At 34.5% G+C, this 23,099-nt stretch overlaps 1 protein-coding gene across 6 annotated transcripts in view; it reads left to right on the top strand.

Annotated features, from left to right (window-relative positions):
• The window catches only part of Pms1 (PMS1 homolog 1, mismatch repair system component), a 74,888-nt gene that overhangs the window by 6,224 nt on the left and 45,565 nt on the right, over positions 1-23,099 (top strand). For 4 of the 6 annotated variants that reach the window (XM_071618987.1, XM_071618986.1, XM_071618989.1 and 1 more), the window contains exons 3-4: positions 2,695-2,877; positions 12,436-12,538. In XM_071618987.1, coding sequence (XP_071475088.1) covers positions 2,695-2,877; positions 12,436-12,538 — 286 coding nt within the window. Of the gene's footprint in view, positions 1-2,694; positions 2,878-12,435; positions 12,539-13,981; positions 14,156-23,099 lie in introns of those variants that run through there. The other 2 variants (XM_071618991.1, XM_071618990.1) reach the window with 2 other exon arrangements.

The following is a 23,099-nucleotide window of genomic DNA, read 5'->3' as shown; positions in this document are numbered from 1 at the left end:
ACACTGAAGGAAATTATAATAAAACATGTATTTCAGGACTCAGTCACCTAAAACATCATTTTAATGTTAGTATTTTCTAATATTTCTCTTTGGTTATTCTTGTTTACTTCTTTCATATATTCCTCTTTGCATTTTATTTTCCCACCTAATTTTGTTTCAAAACCATTCCCATTATTACTTTAATTTTGGCATTTTAAGTGCTGCATATTAAAATCATTAAATTAATATGCCTTAGAACATTCGTTATGATTTTTTGCAATTGTTTACATGCTCATTTCCCCTACTCTAAATTGCAAGTTCATAGTAGTAAGCTATATTTTATTCATTTTTGTGTCCTTTATAACTAGCCAGTTCCTAGCACTTTTTAGGAAAGTAAATAAATTTCTTTGAATGTTTGAATACTTTTTAAAAAATCTCTTAATTATCGTATATTTGTGTTATTTCTAGTATTTTGGCATTATAAATAATGTTGATTATAATATCAACATTATAGGAAAGGGATTTTATCTTTTTATATGACTTTATATATGACAGATTTTGCTTAACAATCAATCTTAGGTAGGTAAATAAATATCTTGTTCTTTTTTTTTGTCTCTAAAACATGTATCCTGTTTTTAATTGTCTCTGGAAGAAAAATAATTGTTCATTATAGTTATGTAATTGTGGTGTTCATTTTGACATATTCACAAATTCATTGTAGAAAAGGATTTATTGTAGGAAAGAGATCTAATCTTATCAGATAAGATTCTATGATATATCTATAAAACCTGAATATAAATACTGTTTATTGGTAAATAAATACTGTTTATTGGTAAATAAATAGTAATAGATTGGTAAACTATTACTACACCCATTTTACAGATAGTAAATGTTCTGTTTTTTAGTTTTTTAGTTATAGATGGACACAATACCTTTATTTTTGAATGTGGTGCTGAGGATCAAACCCAGTGCTAGGCAAGTGCTCTACCACTGAGCCACAATCCCAGCCCAGAGAGTAAATGTTCTGAAAAATAGTATTGGAGCTAAAATTGGAATTCAGTCTTTCTGATTCATTCAATATCTTTCCTCTATACTAGTGGTTCTCACAATGTTTGGGTGAATCAGATTAAATTAGAAGATTTGTTAGATAACGGGCTCTACTTCTGAGACTTGTGATTCTTGGAGGGGCTTGAGAATTTGCATTTCTAACAAATTTCTAGTTGAAGCTAATGCTACTATATAAGCTTTCTAACAAGTTTCTAGTTGCTACTGATGCTGCTATAGAATTGCTCTTCTATATCAAACCTGTATTGGGTTTTTAAATAATACCCTATAAACTTTATAAACATGAAAAAATGTATATCAAGTTAAACCCAAAAAAGACAATTTATTTTTCTTAAGCATTTCATATAATCAGTTTAGTCTGATTAGAGTACAATTGATAATAACCAAATAGGATTATATCTTTATATATGACAGATTTTGCTTAAGAATCAATTTTAGGCAGGTAAACAAATATCGTGTTTTTTTTTTTTTTTGTCTCTAAAACATGTATTTTATTCTTAATTGTCTCTGGAAGAAAAATAATTGTTCATTATAGTTAGTAATTGTGGTATTCATTTTGACATTTAAAATTCATATAACATAATTTGCTACATTTTAATCACCAGTACTTTCCCTTTCCTTCCCTTACCCTTTTCCCTGATCTCTTTCCTTTACTGGTCTTTCTTCTATTAACTTTTTTTTCAATTTATACATTATAGTTGTACATAAAAATGGAATTCATTGTGTATATTAATATGTATATACCATAATTTAGTAGAATTCCACAGTTCCTTCCCTTTCCCATCCTTCTTCTCTCTGCCTTGATCCCTTTCTTCTAATCTACTCTTCTCTTTTCTATTTTTATGAGATCCTCTTTTTAAAAAAATATCTTATTTCTCTCTAGGTGTTTTCATTTCTAGTCTTGTAAGGATTCTTTATACTGCTTTCCAGAGTGTTTGTACTAATTTGCAGTCCCACCAACAATGCATGAGTATACCTTTTCCTCCACATTCTAGTCCACATTTGTAGTAATTTGTATTTTTAATGATTGCCATTCTAACTGGAATAAAATCTAACTAAGATAAAATCTCAGCATAGTTTTGATTTACATTTCCCTCATTGCTAAAGATGTTGAATATTTTATCATATATTTGTTGGCTATTTATATGTCTTCTTTTCAGACATGTCTCTTTAGTTCATTTGCCTATTTATCACCTGAGTTTTTTGTTTTTTATAAATATAGATTATTAAACATAATTTATTAGAAATACCCGTGATAGTGAAACAAGTCAAAGAACCGTTAAAGATCAGACTGTCCTTTTATTTTATAGTCAATTTCCTAGAGAAAACAAGGGATTTATTCATGTACCATAATTAGTAGAACTGAAGACTTTAAATTCTTCTTTCCATAGTGTGAATGAATGAGCTGGGTGCCACCACTCAGACCTGTTCCAGACCAACCTGGGCAACTTGGTAGACTGTGCAGCAATTTGGCAAGACTGTCTCAAAACTTAAAAAAAGGATTGGGGATGTAGCTCAGTGGTAAAGAGCCCTTGAGTTCTGGCCTCAGTACCAAAAAACAAAAAGACCAAATTATTTGATTTGTGTTTGTTTCTAAATATGATCACAGTTTAATGTTTTTATATATTAAAAGTGTTTTTAACTTTGTAGGAGAACTATGGATTTGATAAAATTGAGGTTCGAGACAATGGTGAGGGTATCAAAGCTGTTGATGCACCTGTAATGGCAGTGAAGTACTACACCTCAAAAATAAACAGTCATGAAGATCTGGAAAATTTGACAACCTATGGTTTTCGTGGGGAAGCCTTGGGGTCAATTTGTTGTGTTGCTGAGGTAAGGTCATTTATATTATAGACAATTTTAGTATTACATAATAACAGAATATTAGAATTAAGAGACATCTAATCCAGTACTTGGAAAAGATGTAAAACTTCTTACATTTTATATTAAGATATATTTAACATAAAGTATTACCATTTTAAGCATTTTTAAGTGTGCAGCTAAGTAGCATCAAATACATTCACATTGTTATATACCCATCAACACTACCATCTGCAGAATTATTCATCATCCTAAACTGATTCTCAGTACCCATTAAAGAATGATTCCCTTTTCCTTTTTCCCATCCTCTAATAACCACTATCTTGCTTTCTGTCTATGAATTAAATGTTCAGATACCTTATATATATGGAATCATACTGTATTTGTCCTTTTTTTGTCTCACCTAATATAATATAATAATGTCTGCAAGGATAATGTCTTCAAGGTTTGTGAACATTGTGACATGTATCAAAATTTTGTGTGTATATCACATTTATAGCCATTCATCTGTAGGTGGATACTTAGGTTACTTTCACCTTTTGACTTTTATGGATAATGTTGCTCTTAACATGGGTGTACAAACATTTGTTCAAGTTTCTGCCTTCACATCTTTTGGGTATACACATAGAAGTGGGTTTGCAGTGTCATGGTAATTCTATCCATATTCTTTGAGGAACAGCATTGTGTATTTTGCAATGTTAATACTTACTAGAGGAAAATGTTTAGTAGCCCTTTGGCTTGGAAAAGATGTATTTTAAAAATTAAAGATACTTATCTATAGGATTTTTTAGTCATTATCATAGTAAAGCATATTGTGAATCTTTTTTTTAATATTTATTTTTTAGTTGTAGTTGGACACAATATCTTTATTTTATTTATTTATTTTTATGTGGTGTTGAGGTTTGAACCCAAGGCTTTGCATGTGCTAAGTGAGTGCTCTACCGCTGACACAACCCCAGCTCACAATGTGAATCTTTAAAAGTAGTAGTTTATGGTACTTTTCCCTACATCTCCTTCATCATGAAACTCTTATTAAGAAGAATATTGGGCTGGGGATGTGGCTCAAGCGGTAGCACGCTCGCCTGGCATGCGCACGGCCCGGGTTCGATCCTCAGCACCACATACAAACAAAGATGTTGTGTCCACCGAAAACTAAAAAATAAATATTAAAATTCTCTCTCTCTCTCTCTCTCTGTCTTTAAAAAAAAAAGAAGTATATTACTGGGCTGGGGTTGTGGCTCAGTGGTACAGTGTTCACCTAGCATGCGTGAGGCACTGGGTTCAATCGTCAGCACTACATAAAAATAAAATAAAGGTATTGTGTCCACCTATAGCTAAAAAATAAATACTAAAAAAAAAGAAGCAGCATATTACTGTTATTTGTTTTTTTCAGTACTGGGCATTGAACCCAGGGCCTTATACATGCCAGGCAAATATTCTACCAGTAGAGCTACATTCCTAGTTCATATTACTGTGTTTTTGTTGTTTTTGTTTGTTTGTTGCTCTATGGAACCCACACTGGAAGTTCCACTTTGGTCACTACAGATAATGAGGTTGAATCTAGAGGTGTGAATTAACTTATTCTAAACTATAGATATCTAGGGGCAGATTGGATACTAGAACTTTACTCTTCTGACTGCTGGTTAGGTTTTTGTAATGTTTACAAACCCCTTAGTTCAGTGCCTGACACATTCAGTTGTATCATACCAATTGTATTACACTTCCTCTGTCCCAGATTTTATAACTAGTTTGTGGCAAAACTTTTCTATAACCTTGATCTCTGCATTTCTATGTGTCTTATTTGTGTTTGGTTACCTGACTTTACTAGTTTCTTTATGCTATACTGTTACTCTGTGGCTGGTGGTCTCTGTTTTATTGTGTGACAGTATCTTTACGCCAGTAAAGGTGACAGGGCGATTATGAGGGTCTGTTTGTGTAATTTTTGAGGTTTGCCTAGTTGTGTTTAAGATGAAATATCTTATTTAGATGAGAATGGCCATGTGTAGTAAAATGATAGCATTTGATAACTATTGTTTAGGAAAAGTGGTATGGACATGACATATTGTTGCTGTCTTTTGTTCTGGTTTTTGGGCATGTGTTTAGTAGCCTGATCTTCTCAGCAGTGATGTATTCTCCAGATTCATGTGGTCCTTTCTTTGGCCTTCTGCCTTTGAAGTGCTGGCATAGTTTAGGTTTTCTCCATTTTTTGTGACTAGGGTCCTAGCTAGGTATACACTTTCTCTTTGACTTTGGGGCTCTATAAGGTATTGTCTTAAGTAGACCAGAAAAATGTCAGAGATGGTACAGTTTAAGTGGGAGATTTGGCTGTTGTAGCATAGTAGACAAAGTTCTGTCCCTTGTTGGCAGCCAGATGTTCAGTTTTCCATAAAATAAGAAATCCTTAAGTGTGCTCATAAAACCTCTACCCAAAATCTAGCACACCATGTGCTTCTTTATCTTACTTAACACTTGCTTTATTTAGAATTCACTGAACCTTCAAATAGATTTTGGAGAAAAAAAAAGAGGAGGGTACATCTGCATATTGCCCATCTTTCTCATCAGAGAACTTATATGGGAACCTGTAGCCCTGGGTCTTGTACATAAAGTTAGTTTTTAAAATGGAGGTTCTTTGAACCTCCCAGTACTGGTACTGTTGTTTGAGTTTCTTGTGACTATTTTAGAACATAAATATTGATATACATGTAGTTTAGCTGTTGTAAAAACTGGCAGATATCTTTTAAGTGTTATTTTGGTAGAGTATTGTTAGAAAAGATAATTTGGCACATCTATGTTTTATTCTAAAAGATACATTTACGCTTTCAGAGACAAAATCAGACATAACCAATTTTGCCTGCTAGATGGCAGCACTACACTTAGTCTTTATAAATATGTTTTACATGAGCTGTGTAATTTATCCAGATTTTCACTGTAGTTCTGATTTTACACAGCAGATTTGCAAGTTTTGCCCATGAGTCATTTTATCTTGTTTTTGTATGTGATTACTTAAGCCAACTTGACATCTGTGTTTATCAATTTTGTCTTATTTTTGAGGTATTAAAGTGTTATTGAATAATAACTTTTAGAGTAATTTTGCTCATTAGAATCATAAAAGAATTGTCAAAGTATCACAATAATAGAAAACTAAACTTTTTAAAGAAAGTTTGCAGTTTCCACATTGCAGTGCAAAACATTTGTTTATATTTAAAAATATTAATAGGATTTCACAGAATTCTCTTTCTTTGAAATCTTTGAGGAAACTACACAGGTGTGTGTGTGTGTGTGTGTGTGTGTGTGTGTGTGTGTGCGTGCGCGCGCCACGCACAGTAAATTTTTGCATATATACTCAAGATTAAGATAAAGGTTGTTATCAGCACCCTAGAAAGTTCTCTCAGGTTCCCTCCCTGTCAGTATCTCAGAAGAATCCACTATTCTGGCCTCTGTAAACACAGATTAGTTCTGCCTGTTTTTGAACTTGATATAAATGGAATCTTGAGGCATGTATTATTTTGTCACAGTTTTTTGATGATGATTTAGGTTTGATTGTACCTGAAAGATAAAGGAAAGATATAATTGGAAGAGACCCTGGTAGGACTAATAGACCATAGTGCACTGCCCAGATCCCCAACTTTAGTACTGGGTACTATGAAGAATACTGAGTGAGTGTTCACAACTGAATTTCCCTTTGGAGTTTGCCCTTGCTTCACTGAAGAGAGTTACCTTATCCAGGTCATGCAGAGCAACCTGCATCCAGTAACTATTTTGGTTCCAGTTCAGGATAGCTCTGCCCTGTTCCCGCAAGTGATCACTCAGAGTACTCCTCAGTAAACATCTGTTCACTAATCTGTGTCCCCAAATCTTCATGGGTAAGCCTACCTACAGTTTAGGTGTTCTCTGGCTCAGTGTCTTTATATTACTGATGAGGAAACTGGGGTGTGGTGAGGCCAAATGCCAAATCTTTGTACCACAACTTCAAAATATCCTCTAATAATCATTTAACTAACATTTGATTGTCTCCTATATGTGCAGGGTGCTGTGCTAGGTAGTTTATTTCAGAGAAGCTGTGTGCAGTGAAATAAACGTAACATGAAAATTGTGACCTATTCAGAGACTCATAGTATCTACATGGCTAAGCTAAGAATACAGTTTCAATTTCATGCCTCTCAGAACTGAGATCTTGCCTTCTTACCAGCATGGTTAGAAAGGGACTTACAAGTTTAAAACTTAAAAGTTTTAACCTTTTGAGGGAAAATGTTCACTTTCTAAACTTGCTATTCTTCGTCATTCAGAAAGAAATAAGGTTTCATGTATAAAAATTGCTTATTTCTATTTGTTTAGTACAGTACTGGGTCTGCTACTGATCTTCATCTCTAGTCTTTTTTATTTTTTTTATTTTGAGACAGGGTCTTCCTAAGTCGCCCAGGTTTTCCCAGAACTTTCAATATTTTAAAGGCTCTGGTTTATTTTGAAATTTTCTAGATAGAATTACAGTTACATAATAAAAATTAGTGATTTGGTTATTTTGTCTACCAAATTATTTGATGTAGATAATTAGGTAATTTTAAAGTCTTATGTTTGTAAACCATCCAAGGTTCAATAGATTGATAATATATAACTGGTATATAGTTTTGTCGTATTGTTAAATGACTCTCAACTTGAATTTCAGTTGTTAAATTTACTTTTTTAGATGATTTTACATGTTAATATTTTAAATTATACAAAGGGAAATGAAGTTAGTCTCCCAGCAAAACTAGAAATATGAAGTGCACCTAATTCTGTTTTGTTTTCTTTTTTGCTATGGTGGATGTCAAACCCAGGGACTTGTGCATGTTAGCAAGTGCTCTGCCATGGAACTATACCTCCAGCCTGCTAATTCTGTATCCTTTATTTATATACATGACAAAAATAAGCAGTTTTCCCAATTCATCAATTTTAAAATAACTTCCAGTTTCAGACTTTAACAGACCAAAGGAGTAAAGCACTTCTTTTTACATTTGCAGAGTGAACTATTAATATTTAAAAATTAAATTGCTTCTTCTGTAACCTATGATGAATGTTTCAGTTACTGACACAAATTGACTAATTTTTTTTAAATCGTATCAATAAGCATAACTTCTTGAAATTTGTGGTTGATAGAAAAATAATTTTGAGATATTTGTCATTCTTCACTGTTAGCATAACAATTGGAATGAACTGGAAGTCGTGAAACTTCTGTTCATAGAAATTTTTGTAAGGACTTTTTTGTATATGTTCTTCCTTTTACATAATAAAACATACTCCTTTTAGGTTGATATTATAAATACATTATATAAATTATGCTTTTCTATCCACGTTTAAGAAACTTGTTTAATTTTTTGAACTAGATTTTGAATGAAAACTAACTTATACCTTTGTTTTAGGAAGAAATAGAATAGTTTTGCATTGTTTTCTGAAAATCAGATCAAGCTGAACCTAGGAATCAGAGTTCTAATTCTAAATCCCAAGTGTTTGAATAAGAGATTTGGCCAAATGCATAAAATGGACTAACTTTTCATACAGTCATTTTTTTCCTCCATCGATAAAGTAAGGATAATGAATTGAGGATAAAAAAAAATACTACATATTAAACTATCTTGACTGTTGTCACGTATCATGCAAATGAAAGTTATTTTTACTTTGGACTTCAATGTGAAGAGCAGTATACAGCTTTATCATCCAGGTGATGATTTGCTTATTCTCTTCATCTGTCTGTAGTATTTCACCTTATCATCCAAAGTTTACATAGACTTCTCCATATTTTTGGGAAATTCTTTCTGAAAATTAATAGCCATTCATAGATAAATTCTAATTTTCACCAAAGTTCTTCATTTTTTTGCACGAAGTTTGTTTTTTTTTAAATTCAGGATAGCACAGGATCTGTAGGTTTGATTTTGTTATATATCAAGGTAAGCCTCCGTGGCTTATTGGGGCAGACTGAGACATTAAGTCATACTGTTTGGAAGATAGGAGTTGGGATTCCTTATTTGTGGGTCCTCACAGCTGTAAAGGAATAAAGAGAAACCTCTACCATTACTGGTTCTAAATGAAGCAAATGATCCTGGTTCCTTTTTCTCAGTGTAGGCTGCCCCTATGTCCTTTATAGCTATGGTGGTTAGAGATTTAGTCAGGGTAAACATGGAAAAAAAAATAATATATATATATATATCACTAAGTTGCTGAGGATCTCAGTTGTAGAGGTTGGTCTTGAACTTGTGATTCTCCTGCCTTAGCCTCCCAAATTGCTGGGATTACAAGTGTGAGCCACCGTACCTATCTGGCATAGAACTGCTTGAAGCATTTGGAATATTTTACTTTTTGATGCAGCCTCCTCACAGGTGATAGAACTCTGTTGAAAGGGGTAAAACCAACCAGGTGTAGTGGTGGTATACATCTATAATCCCAGCCGCTTTTGAGGCCAAGGCAGGAGGATCACAAGTTTGATACCAGCCTGGACTACTTGGCAAGACACCATCTTGGTTATCTTAGTTTTCAGACTCATTTTTCTGTGCCAAAGTATTCATTCCAAAAGTAAGCCCAGGCCTGTGGGTGTGGCTTACTGGTGGAACACTTGCCTACTCTGGCATTCATGAGGCCCTGGATGTGATCCACAGTACTACAAAAATAAAACAAGAGTCAACCCCCAAAATGGCTTTATGATAATTACCTTAAATAAATTTTTTCCAAGAGAGGATTTTTGCTTGAATTAACAGGATATATATTCTGGTTTTAAAATGAACTTTTTATCTAAATACTGAGAAAAAACTGCTTATCTCATATTTAAAGGTTTTTCTGTAATTCTAATTTTGTAATAGTACTATAATTCCTTGATATTAAATGAGTTTTTAATAACTGATAGCTAATAACCCATAAGGTCCTCTAAAGACTTCTAAAACTCCTCTTTTAAAAATATTGACTCTATTTTCTTTTCTTGACACCATTGGATTTACTTGTATAATTCCTCAAGTCTCTAGTAAGAATCACCAGTAATAGTTTGTAATATTAGAGATGCTCCTGATGTTGTAGTTACTGCAAGTTCAAATGCTAGTTTCTGCACAGCTAATGCATTCTGAATCTGTGCCTGGTCCAAAAAAAGGTTTCCTGCCCAGGACATAGGGTCATATGATGAAATGAACTCTTGAAATACAATTCCTTCCTCTGAGGAACACACTGTATTTCATGAATTTGTGAAACATGCTTATATGTGTTTTATTTCACTGTCTTTACCAATGAATTGCAGTGCATCTCCTATCTAAATAAATTTTCATAGTGCCCTACAAATTGTAATTTAAAATTTTTTGTTACAAAATGTATCATATTTCATTTATTTTAACATAAATGCTACATTATGAGCACTAAAGACCCATTTCAAATTTTAGCACTTCAGTTTATTTTTTAGACTGGAGAGTATTTTCATATTTAATAAGAATGTTTAAGGGGTGAATGATTTAATATCTTATAAAGTGCTTTGAAGTGGTTGAAGCAAAATCCCATGTAACCTTATAAAGTATTAGCATCGTCTTCATCTTATCATCACCCTCCCCTCAAAGATGATAGTGTAATCATTTATTCAGGACTGTCTAGAAGCCACTGGCAAAGTTAGTGCTGGAACTGAGAGTTCCAGGGCTGCCTTTGCTCAGTGATACCAACTTTAGGTCAGGTGGCTAGCTCTTTGGAGAATAGAAATAGAATTCAGATGACCTTGACATTTTGGAGAAGGGCTTAGATTGTTTTTAAAGGGGCAATTGTTGGAATAATTAAAATACAGGAAACAAAAATCTCTAAGCTTTCTATCCTTTAAATAAACTTTACTAGAGGAAATTACTGTTGGATACATTATAGCTGGAATGTAGTAGGGAAGATTAAGCTTAGTTGTAAGGAAATTACTTCAAATTATACATCTTTTAAACCATGGAATATATTTTGGAAGAAGAAGAATAATCACTTTAGAGTACACAAAAGTTTGGTACACACCTGTAATCCCAGCAGCTTGGGAAGCTGAGGCAGGAGGATGGTAAGTTCAAAGCCAGCCTCAGCAATTTAGTGAGGCCTTAGCAATTTAGCAAGACCCTGTGTAGGGGGAAAAGATTCTTTTCTGGGAACGTGGCTTGGTGGTTAAGTACCCCTCAGTTCAATCCCTACTGCCAAAAGAAAAAAAATAAAGAAGAGTACATAAAAGCTGCCAGGCACAGTGGTGCATGCCTGTAATCCTAGCTAATGGGGTGGCTGAGGCAGGAGGATCCCAAGTTTGAGGCCAGCTCTCAGCAGCTTAGCAAGACCCTGTTTCAAAATAAAATATAAAAGGACTGGGGATGTAGCTCAGTGATAAAGTGCCCCTGGGGTCAGTCCCAAGTACCCCCTTCCCCCCAAAAAGCATTATAGAGGCTTACAACTAGGTATAGGTAGATCTCTTGGAATAGTTATAACAGAAATAGTAGCTTGACCTAATGACCCTAATAAGGATTTTATGGACTTCACTCAGAATCTAATGACTCTACTAGTACTTTGAGCTAGAATAGTCATATCTTTTTATGGTGTTTCTGGTTTTCCCTACATGGTGCCCATGTAAACCAACAAATGTAGAACCACCTGGATCCAGATGAGTTCAAGCAGTATAGCTGCATCTTTGTGGCTTTTAAACTGTGTAAATATATTTTAGAATATTTAGCTCTTCTGAGTCCAGGGATATTGCCAAGAAAGATTACTCCCAGTTTTGGGTCATTGCTTAACATATGTGGCTACCTTCTTCCCAATACATTTTGCTTTCCTTGCCAGCATCCGCACTCCACATCTTTGTGTTTTTTTTGTGTGTGTGTGTGTGTGCAACAGTGTGTTTTATGTTACGTTTCTCTGCTAATCTCTTGAGATAGATAGGATTATGGCAGCTGAAAGAGCGCAGACATTCTTAAATTTGTATTTCTATGACTAACATCTGAGGATTGTTTTCATGCTGGATAAAGCCTCTTATATGTTTAATGCTAATGTTGTTTTTAAATAAAAATGTATTCTTAAACAATGAATTTTAAACTCGGGTTTAAGAAAAATTGCCCATGAGTTTATATGTGTGTATAATTTAAATTTTTAAATTTTTTTGAATCATAAACCTGAAATACAGAAGTGCTATTTTACTTTGAGTATAAAAGGGGAAGGGAATGATCACTTTACCTAAGAATTACTCGTTTGTTCACTAATTTATGGAAATATTCTCTTCAAAAGCAGGTTTCTCTAATGCAATTGAAGTACTTGCTTTTATAGATGTAAATCATATAATATATAATACATATAGCCATTTCAGGTATGCTGGTTGGTGCTTGAGTGTTTTAATTAAAATATTCAATAAAAAGCAGTAATTTGCAGCATAAAAATATGAGCTGCTCTATTGTTTTTTAGGGTACTTCTAAGAAGTATTATAAGAGTGGTCATAAAATTTATGAAATGAAACTTTTTAAATATTAAGTAAATATGTGATATTGATTCATTCTAATTTGATAATGAACCCAGTGCAATATCTGCAGTGGTCATTTTGCTAGAGGATTTTTTTTTTTTTTTAATTTCCAGGTTTTAATTACAACAAGGACAGCTGCTGATAATTTTAGCACTCAGTATGTTTTAGATGGCAGTGGCCATATATTTTCTCAAAAACCTTCACATCTTGGTCAAGGTAAGAAAATAGCATTATAGCATTCTTTACCTTTCCTTTCTTGTTTGTTAAAAGCAGCATTACTGCTTGAATTCAAGTGTGTTGTTTTAGCCTTGCTCCTGATGAAGTCTAGTTAACTTTCAAGTGAACAGTCGACCTTCAGCTGGGGATGTAGTTCAGTGGTAAAGAGCTGGGGGTGCTTGCCTAGCATGCATAAGGCCCAGAGTTTCATCCCTTGTGACACAAACACACACACACACACAGATTTTTTTTTGTGTGTGTGTGGTGCTGAGAATTGAACCCAGGGCCTAGTGCATGAGAGACAAGCACTCTACCAACTGAGCTATATCTGTAGTCCAACAAAGATTAAATAGTTAAAGAGGAGTTCTCAAGAGGAACTGTGTGAGAAACTGGGCAATTGTGTAGATTACTTACTTTTCTAAAAAATCTATAAGAGCATTTCTTTTCCTATTGGATCACCAGTGTTGTCTTTCCATATGAAGGATAATATTTTATTGAAACACCTAAAATGCCATTTAATTTTGTAATAATGATAAACCATAGCAGTAAGATATTTTGGTTAAATAACTTAAAAATGTATTTGTTTATTCATGGAATAGTTCAAAGATGCTCAGTTTAAACAATTATCAATTTACTAGTAAAGTTCTTTTATCTAGTACCCATACTCACTCTCTCCCTTTCTACATTTATCATTTTCAGGCAGATGAATTCATTATGTTCCTATTAATAATTCTTTGTTGTTGTATACATTTATGTATAAATTTACTGAATTTTGATATTTTAAGCTTTAAGTTTCTCTAAAAACTATTTATTTCTAAGAGGGGGAAAAAAAATCTCTTTAGGCCTAAGTTTCATCTATCCTTTAATCTTTTTATACTCTCATTTCTGGTAATGGAATGATTAAAGTTAAGAGATGTTATCTCTGAGTTCTGATATTGAATTTGTTCACTGTATTTCTTACTTTATAAATCTGTAGCACAGTTATTGATTACTTTTGCCTATTAGGAATATTAATTAGGAATATTAATATTATTAATATTAATATTATCAGGAATATTAATACTGTATCCATGTAGAGAAAAGTTAATAGGAGCTCCTAAGAAAGCACACTAAATTTCTCCTCATTTATTCAGTTAATGAAAATGAGCAGAAATCTAGCAGCTATTTAGTTTCATGTATAATAATAAGTATTATACACTTTTCAATTTAAAGTAATAGATTGTAATACTTTTACTATGTGTTGAAGGTTTGGACAAAGGGAAGGCATTTTTTTGAAATTATGGTCCCTTTCCAGAAATGCTGTGACCTCCACGTCTTTGGAGTTCAAATTAGGAAACCATTAGGAGGTATTTGAGTAGCTGTCCAGTAGAGTACTTTGAAGTAACCTAGTCACCTTATAAAACTTAAAAGTATTTATTTTTATCTTTGTAGTAACCAGTCTAATCTGGATGGCCAGTGGCTCTGTATCACTCATACTTCTCATGCTTTTATGTATTCATCTCCATGGGAACTATGAAATAACAATCCTTAAATATGGACTCCACCTGATCTTTGCCCTTTTGCTGGCTGATTTTTCTTTGCCTGCTGACCTCAGTCTTCTACCTTTAGTGAGATCAGGTACAAATATTAAAGAGTTTTTATAGTCAATAAATTAATCTTATTTTCTTTAGCCAATTCCTTTTATCTTAAGAAACAACATACTTGAAAGGTCAATAGTTATAGGTTGCCCTTCACAACTCACTTTTTTTTTACCTAATTACAGTTGATTAGGAAAAAACAACAGCAAAAATAAAAATTTTAATTTCAAATTGCTGTAGGTGGACATATTATAAAAATACACATTCTCAAAAGCCTTTTACATTTATGTTGCTTACTGCTGATAGTTTTTGAGTGATTGAATCACAGACTCACATTTCACCAGCTGTCATTAGCTTCCATTTAAATATTTTCTGTGTAAGATAAAACTACAGTTCAATCATCCTAATTTATACCTGTGCATTTAGGGTTCTTGTAAATTAATTTCTGCTGTGGGTGAACATTGTTACTTAGCAGTAACTCTTCATATCATCTGATAGAATGACACCTATAGATAGTACAACTGCAGTTGTAGTAATGACTTAAAACAGAATCTTATTTAGGCATTGGAAAACTTGTAACCCCTTTAAAAAATGTGTTTTAAAATAGTTTACTGTAAATACCAGTTCTGTTTTTTCTGGGTGTTAATTTAGCCATTTAAATGATTTATATGTTTAATAGCATATCATTTTAATTGCCCTTTCTTCTGTTAATTTCCATTTTAGAACACTGTGCCTGATTTTTAAAAACTTGCAATGAATGTAGAAATAAGTCTCCATCTTTTAAATTCCTTTACTAAGAAGACTGACAATTATTTTAGTTACTTCTTTTTCTGTCCTCACTTTTCTTGACTAGTGTCCCCTAATACTTCTGCCTTAGGTGTTTCTCTAATATCAGAATGGGTATATTTCAAGTACTATTTGAAAGAAAGGAGATCACCAGAGTACAAGCTGGGGACCAAAGGGGAAAAATTGAGGAATCACGTTATGCTTGAATATATCAATGTATGTATGAATATATCACAGTGTACTCCAATTTTAACTGTAATGCATCTATTTTTAAAAAAGTAAGTAGAAGAAAGACCAATAGAGTAGAGGAAGGGAATCAGAGGTGGAAGGAGGGAGGGAAATAGGAAGTTCTAGGGATTGAAATGGAGCAAATTATGTTATATGCATTTAAGAATATGTCAAAATGAATCCCACTATTATGTGAAACTATAATGCACTAATAATCTGAAAATAGTACTTTTATCAGGGAATTTTTTTTCTAGTCTGTTATTAGCATAAAGCATCATGTTTTAAAATTTCTGATATGTGAGATTGTGTATGTGTTGAAAGAGCTTTTCATCTTAATTGAAGGCTGCAACTTTATTTATTAAATAATTCATGAATACTTTCTGATATATCAAGTACTCATACCTTTACATTAGGAATATAACTAGCCTCCTTTATAAGGGGCATAACTTAGGGTCATGTAAACATAAAACATGACTGCAATTTAATTTTGGTGTTTGAAGAATGCACTCAAGTTAGAGACCTGAGCAGTTCTCTAGTAAAGTACGATAGTATAACTGTGGCTTCCTCCTTATTGGCCAATATTACTTGATACTTTTATTTTTAAGAATACACATTTCATTTGGAATAAGAAAAGTCCTTTCCATTAATAACTTTTATTCACACATGTAATTTGCATCTTATTACTAATTCTTCTTTTACTCTGAGAATACTTTTAGGTGCTAAAGTAATAATTTGTTGTTATAAAGATAGGTATAGTGTAGTTGATGAGATAGAACATTTAAAAATCAATAAACAATCTTTTCACTTTCATAAATACCTTTACATTTTGCCTTGTCAGTTTCTTCTTTCCTTTTGTCTTTTCATAGCTATAATAGATATCATTATATTTGTCTCTGGGAACTCACAGAATAGTAAGAAATACAGATGAGTAAATAAATAATGATAGTAAAATGAAATCACCAGTTGCCTAGAGGGAGGTTAGTAAGTTTTTCAGAAAAGATGACATTTGAATTTAAAGATGATTAGGTAAGACCATGTGAGAAGCTGCCGCTTTGGCACACGCCTATAATCCCAGTGGCTTGGGAGGCTGAGGTAGGAAAATTTAAGTTCAAAGCTAGCCTTAGCAACTTAGGAAGGCCCTAAGCAACTTAGTGAGACCCTGTCTTAAAATTAAAAAATCAAAGAAAAAAAATGGGCTGGGGATGTGACTCAGTGGTCCCTGGTACTAACAAACAAAAAAGAAAACAATAACAAAAAAAAAAAAAGCTCCACACATTGGAATATGATCTTTCTGCAAGAGAAGAATAGTGAATATAGATGATAACATTGCTGCCTTTGTAGCAATGTAAAGAAAAAAAACATAATTTTAAAGACTTGCAGTTGTCTTTAAACTTGTTGAAGAACTGTATTACTGAAAAATTTCAATGAGTTGAATTCAAGAGAAAGAATATGCTCTTTTCTAGAGAGGAAGTGATTGATGATCACTTCCATCCCTGGGAGCATTAACTGTGTGTGGAGACACAGATGACAAAGGAGCAAGTCTACCATGGTTGAGGGATCTTGTATGGCACTAGCAGAAACCAGCTGAACTTTTAATAGCCCCATGTTAACTGACAATGACAGATTGCAATATGGGATCCTCAGACACAGAGCTTGTTTGCTCCACACAGAATCTTTTTCTTTTCCCCCTTTTTTTTTTTTGTTGTTGTTCTAATTAGCTATACATAACAGCAGAATGCATTTTGACTCATTGTACACAAATGGAGCACAACTTTTCATATTTGTGATTGTACGTGATGTAGTCACACCACTCATGTACCTAGGGTAATGATGGAGCAAATTATATTCTACCATCTTTCCAGACTTTTGCTGAGTAAGCAATGATGAAGAAATATGGGACTGAGCTAAAGGAAGAAAGATCTTAAAACTTTTCTGGAGGAAAAGGTCTGATTCTATCCTTGAGACATTGGAGACCAGATGCAAAGTAGAACTAAATAAAGGGTCATCTCAGTGCAAGAAAGATAAATTCCTAGATTGAAGCGATCGGTTCTTCACTCTACCTGCTTGACTGAAAACAAAGACTTATCCTTAGGGAAAAATATTATCTTCTTCAGTATTATTCTTCTGTACACAATGTCTGGCAAAAATTAAAGTTTTGAGGGACATGAAGAAAGGAAAACTGACATCCATAATCAATGCTATAAATTGCTATTACTTATAGCATTACAATTTGTTACAAGCAAATTTAGTATAAAAATGGTATAAGCAATTTTTTAAATTTATTTATTTTAGGTATATAGAACAGCAGAATGGATTTTGATTCGTTGTACACAATTGCAGCACAACTTTTCATTTCTCTGATGTACACGATGTAGCATCGCATCATATGTGCAGTCATACATGTACCTAGGGTAATAATGTCCATCACATTCCACCATCTTTCCTGCAATAAGCAAATTTAGAGATTACCCAGATATTTGAAATAACAGACAAGAACTTTAAAAGCAACTACTGTGTAAAATAACTTTGAAGGAATTGTGGCCCAAATCATTAATAAAGTGGAGAATTTCAGTTGAAAAATGGAAAATAAAAAAGAACCAAATGAAAATTCTAGAATTAAAAATAATACTATGTCTGAAGAATTCAATGGATGGGTGCTATAATTTGGACCTGGAATGTCCCTAGAAGCCTAGGGGTGTGGCTCAGTGGTTAAAGACTAGTCCCAGTAGGAGGCCTTCTGGTCATTTGGAGTGTGCCTTTGAAGGGGATTTGGGGACCCCATTCCTTTCTCTTCCTCTGTCTTTGCTTCCCAGCTCCTAACAGGTGAGCAGCCTTGGCCATGTGCTTTTGCATGATGTACTGTCTTACAACAGCCCCAAAAGCAGAGTGCGCAGCTGACTATGGACTGAAACCTCCAAAATTATGAACCAAAATAAATCTTCTTTTTAAATTGATTATTTTAGGTATTTTGTTATAGTAATGAAAAACTGACTAAGGCATAAAATTGATATTGAGAAGGGGGCTCACAAACCTTTCAGTGCAGAAAAGCCTTTGGAATTGGTTCACAGAAAAAGTTTGGAGGGGGGATGGGGCTGTGGCTCAGCAGTAGCACACTTGCCTGGCATGTGTGAGGCACTGGGTTTGATTATCAGCACCTCATATAAATAAATAAAATAAAGGTCTATCAACAACTAAAATAAAATATTTTTAAGAAGAAGTTTGGAAGATCAGACTAGAGAAAGCCTACAATGCTGTTAGTGGAGCTTAATGGTGATCCTGGTGAGGAATCAGATCAGAATCCTGATAGAAGTATAGACAGTAAAAGTTATGCACATGAAATTTCAGATAGAAATAAAGACTTGAGAATTTCACTAAAGCCTACCTACATTACACTCTGGCAAAGGATTGGCTGCATTATGTCTCTGCCTAAGACTGTAGGAGGTAGAGCTTAAAGGTGATGGACTCATTTATCTGGTGGAGGAAATTTCAAGGTAGCATAGTACTCAGGCAGTGTCATAAGTATTACTGGTGGCTTTTAGCCAGATTTTACTGTGAGAATTGGTAGCAAAGAAGAGATAAGCAGAAAGATTTGGAAGATTTGAAGTTTTCCATGAAAAGAAGTATGTAAAGTTTCAGCCAGGGAAGGTATGATTGATGTAGAGATTAGAAAGTGAAGATCTTTGCATTGGGGCAATATGAAAAATGTCTAGAAAGAATCTAAGAAGTCAGCAAGGTGACAAGCATTGTAACATCCAAGGTGTAGAAATGGAAATTTGTTTCAAAGACTTTTCAGAGCAAAGTTTTTTGAGAATTGGGTGTTCTGCTCACTCAGGACTGCCCAAGCCAGCAAAGCTCTCAGAAGCACTACAGCTGTGATTCAGACTGTCAAGGACATCTTGTGCTGTTGGCAGACCTTGGTGTCATTCACATGATGCTGGTTTTGCAGGTGTTCAGGATGCAAGAGTTATGGGGTTATGGAGGCTTCCACTGAGATTTCAAAGGAAAGCCTTGGGAGGACAGGAGATACGGGGCAGGATCTGAGATCCTGCAGGCAGCCTTGGGCAGGGCATTGTGTAGTGAAGCTGTGAGAGTGAAGCCAGAGCTGCAAAGGAAGTTGGAGATGTTAGGAATGTAAATTATTTTCATAGAGGAGAGGGAGACAAGTTTTTTCAAATAGTCATCATTTCTGAGAAGGAAAAAAACCTGTCTTCTGTTTGGAAGAACCAGGCTTTGAGAAGTATTTAGAGATGAATTCTTGTAAGATGTGAAACTCAGACTGAAATTTAAAGATTGGTAAAGGAGTTCATCATGCAAAGGGTGGGAGAAAGAACATGTGCAAAAACCCTGAGGTGGGAAGAAGTCTGAATTACTCGAGGAACAGAATAAAGGAGACTGGTAGGAGAGGAGATAGCTATGGGCCAGGTTACCTAGGACCTTGTGAGCTTTATCCCTCACCTTTCCCAACTGTTTTATCCAGTTAACCAGTGTTACTAATAATCGTTTGAAACATTGAGCCCCAAACTCTTTCATGTCATAAATCCTTATTTAACAGTTAAATTGTCAATTTCATCCACATGACCATCTTCTGTTTACATTCAGCTTTTAAGATTCCTTTTCACCAAATTAATTTTCACAGCTTCTCTCATTATACAGTCTATTTTGCAGTTTGGGATGGGGCTACTGTGGATTCAACCCAGATTAAACCAAGGGGCATTTGACCGCAGAGCCACATCCCTAGCCTTTTTTATTCTTTATTTTGAGACAAAGACTCACTAAGTTTCTTAGAGCCTTGCCAAGTTGCTGAGGCTAGTTTTGAAATTGCAATCCTTCTGTCTCAGCCTCCTGAGTTGCTAGAGTCGCTGGGAATATAGGTGTGTCACCACATCTGGCTAAAAGCTGTATTTTCATGTCATTATTATTTGGTTAGAGATTATCTTCCATTATTTTCATCATATGTGCCTAAGTGATATGCTTGTGAATTTTTGCAAGTTCAAAAATGTCTTCATTTTTGTCTTTATTACTAGAGGATGGGTGTTTTCTTGATTTTTTTTTTTTTTTTTTTTTACGGGGGAGGTGGTTTACTGTAGATTGAACCCAGGGCACTTAACCACTGAGCCCCATCCCCAGCCCTTTTTATATTTTATTTGGAAACAGGGTCTTGCTGAGTTGCTTAGGGCCTTGCTAAATTGCTAAGGCTAGTTTTGAACTAATGATCCTCCTGCCTAAGCCTCCGAACCACTGAGATGATTACAGGCATACATGCTTGGATGTTGGTTTTGTAGTTTCCCCTTAATCAGGTGGAGATTGTCTGTCTTGTGGTACCACAGGTAAGAAGTTTTATGTTAAATTTTCTTGTAAGAAATGTTTTTTTCTTTCTGAAAGTTTGTAAATTTTCTTCATGTTCATAAAATTTAGGATTTCCATTGGAAAGTGATTTTTTTCTTTAATTTAAAAATATTCTTCCCTGTAATGAAGCAAACTCTTAAAGTTTGCGTTCAAGCTTTTAAACTAGAAAATTTTCTTCTTAGTTTCATTTCTTTTTCTCCTTGTAGAACTCCTGATTTTATTTTAGAGTTCACAAGTCTTGTATTACTCTTGTGATTTCCATGTCTTTTTGTTTTTTACCCTTTGTCAAAAGCAATAGGAGGGCTGGGGTTGTGGCTTAGTGGTAGAGCACTTGCCTCACATGTGTGAGGCACTGGGTTTGATTCTCAGCGCCACATATAAATAAATAAATAAACAAACAAATAAAGGTCCATCGACAACTAAAAAAATACATATATATTATATATAAAAGCAATAAGACAATTGTAGTTGTTTTAAGCCTTTTTAATTCCAATTCAGTATAAGAAACATGTTTTATATAACAAGCCAGTTCATAAAATCTAAACAAATATTTCATGAAATAATATGTATCATTACTATTGTGATGCACTTCATTTTTTATTCTAGTTTATTCTTATTTTACTTAAAAAAGAAAGAAAGATGCTAGTTGCTGTATGCTAAATCAGTGTTTCTCAGCTATGGGCAGCACCCTCACCCTGTCAGGAACAATTAGCATATTTGTAGACATATTTGATTCTCAAAATTGAGGTTGCCACTGGCATCTAGTGGATAAGAGGCCAAAGATGTTGCTAAACATTCTATAATGCATGGAATGGTTGCTGACAACAGATCATCTGATCAAATGTTATTAGTGCCAAGTTTGCGTGCAATAAATTGATGTTTTGAAAAACTTGTAACAGAAAAGAGGTTTATTTACTTCATAGTTTGTGAGGTTCCAGGGCGTGGCACTGGCATTAGCTTGGCTCTGGTGAGAACCTCATAGTGGATGCCATCACAATGGCAGTAGCATATGCAGACAGGAAGCCAGAGACTAGGGAGGGGTCCAGCTTTTCTATAAAGACTTTCCCTTGAGAGAACAATTGAGGTCTCAAGAGAACTTCCTGAATTCTTAAGGCGGTGTTCTCACTAACTTAATGACCTCCCATTAGACCCTACCTCTTAATGGTGCAACATTAAGGGCCAGACTTCCAACACATGAACTCTTGAGGGACAAACCATATCCAAAACATAGTGTTTCACCTTCCAAGATTCATATCTGTCACACAGTAAAAAAAAATACAGCCATTTAATCTCCAAAATCCCCAGTGTCTTTTAACTCTTCCAGTATCACTTAAAAGTCCAAAGTCTCATCTGAGACTCAAAGTAAATTCCCAGCTGTGAGCCTGAAAAGTTAAGAAACAAGTTTCATACTCTTAAAATACAAAGGTAGGATAAAGATAGGATAAACATTCATATTCCAAAAGGGAAGAGTAATCTGGTAGAAAGCAGTAATCATCCCAAATTAAGACCCAAGCCCAGTAGGGGTGACATTACATCTTAAAGCTATAATTCTAATATCCTGCACATACTTCAGTGGTGGGAAGCCTCAGGCAGCCCTGGTCCTACAAGTTTGCTGGACATAGGCCACATAACTACTCTTTGGGGCTACCCACAGATGTTTGATCTTTTCTTAGGCTTGTTGCCCTTTGTTTCTTGGGTCCTGGCTGTGGGCCTAGTTCAACTAGGCATTCTCCCAGTGGAGACTCTGCCAGGGCCCAGACCCTGTAGCAAACTTCTGCCTGGTCTTCGAGGCTTTTTTTTGAAATCATGGTGGAAGCCGCCACAACTCTTGCATTCTGTGTATCTGCAAAATAAGCAATACCTGGATGCCATTAAGATCTGCAACAGACCAAGTAGTACCTAGGCCCACTTGAACCATACCTGCAGCCAACAGACACTTCACTGGCATATAAGGCAACTCCAGTTTCCAAAAGAATCCTCATTTCCTTCTGAAACTAATTGCCTAATCTCCTGGTCTTTGGAACTATTTCCAGAATTGCCTGTAAGGTGCTGCTTTCTAAAAAATTCTATGCTTTTTCTAGTTTGCTTTTTAAACTCTTTCAATATACCCATTTCCCAGTTCCAAAGCTGCTTTTTCACATTTTATAGTCAGAGCAGTGACCCTATTCCTCACTACCAATCTGTTTTTGTTGCTGCACAAAAAATCCCAAGGCTGGGTAACTTGTAAAGAAAAGAAATTAGTTTACAGATTGAAAAGTTCAAGGGCATAGTACCAGCATTGGCTCAACTCTGCTGAGTAACTTATGGTGAATGGGCATCACAGTGCTTCTGCACACGTAGGAGGGAGAAATCATATGGCAAGACAGGAAGCCAAAGACATAAATTGAATTTTTGACTTCTCAGTGGTTTTCAACTCTGCATTCAACTCTGGGAAAAGTTATGTCATAAGTCTAAGATGAATTGGTGACTAGTAGTTTAAAAACATGCACTTGCTGGGTGTGGTGGCCCATGTCTGTAATCTCACCCCTTAGGGAAGCTAAGTAAGCAGGATTGCAAATTTGAGTCCAGCCTGGGCAATTTAGGAATACCCTGTCTCAAAGTAAAGTTAAAAGGGTTGGGGTATT

The sequence above is a fragment of the Marmota flaviventris genome, chromosome 11, assembly GCF_047511675.1.
Source record: "Marmota flaviventris isolate mMarFla1 chromosome 11, mMarFla1.hap1, whole genome shotgun sequence".
In the NCBI taxonomy this organism is placed as follows: domain Eukaryota; kingdom Metazoa; phylum Chordata; class Mammalia; order Rodentia; family Sciuridae; genus Marmota; species Marmota flaviventris.
This window is presented reverse-complemented; position numbering and strand designations above follow the sequence as displayed.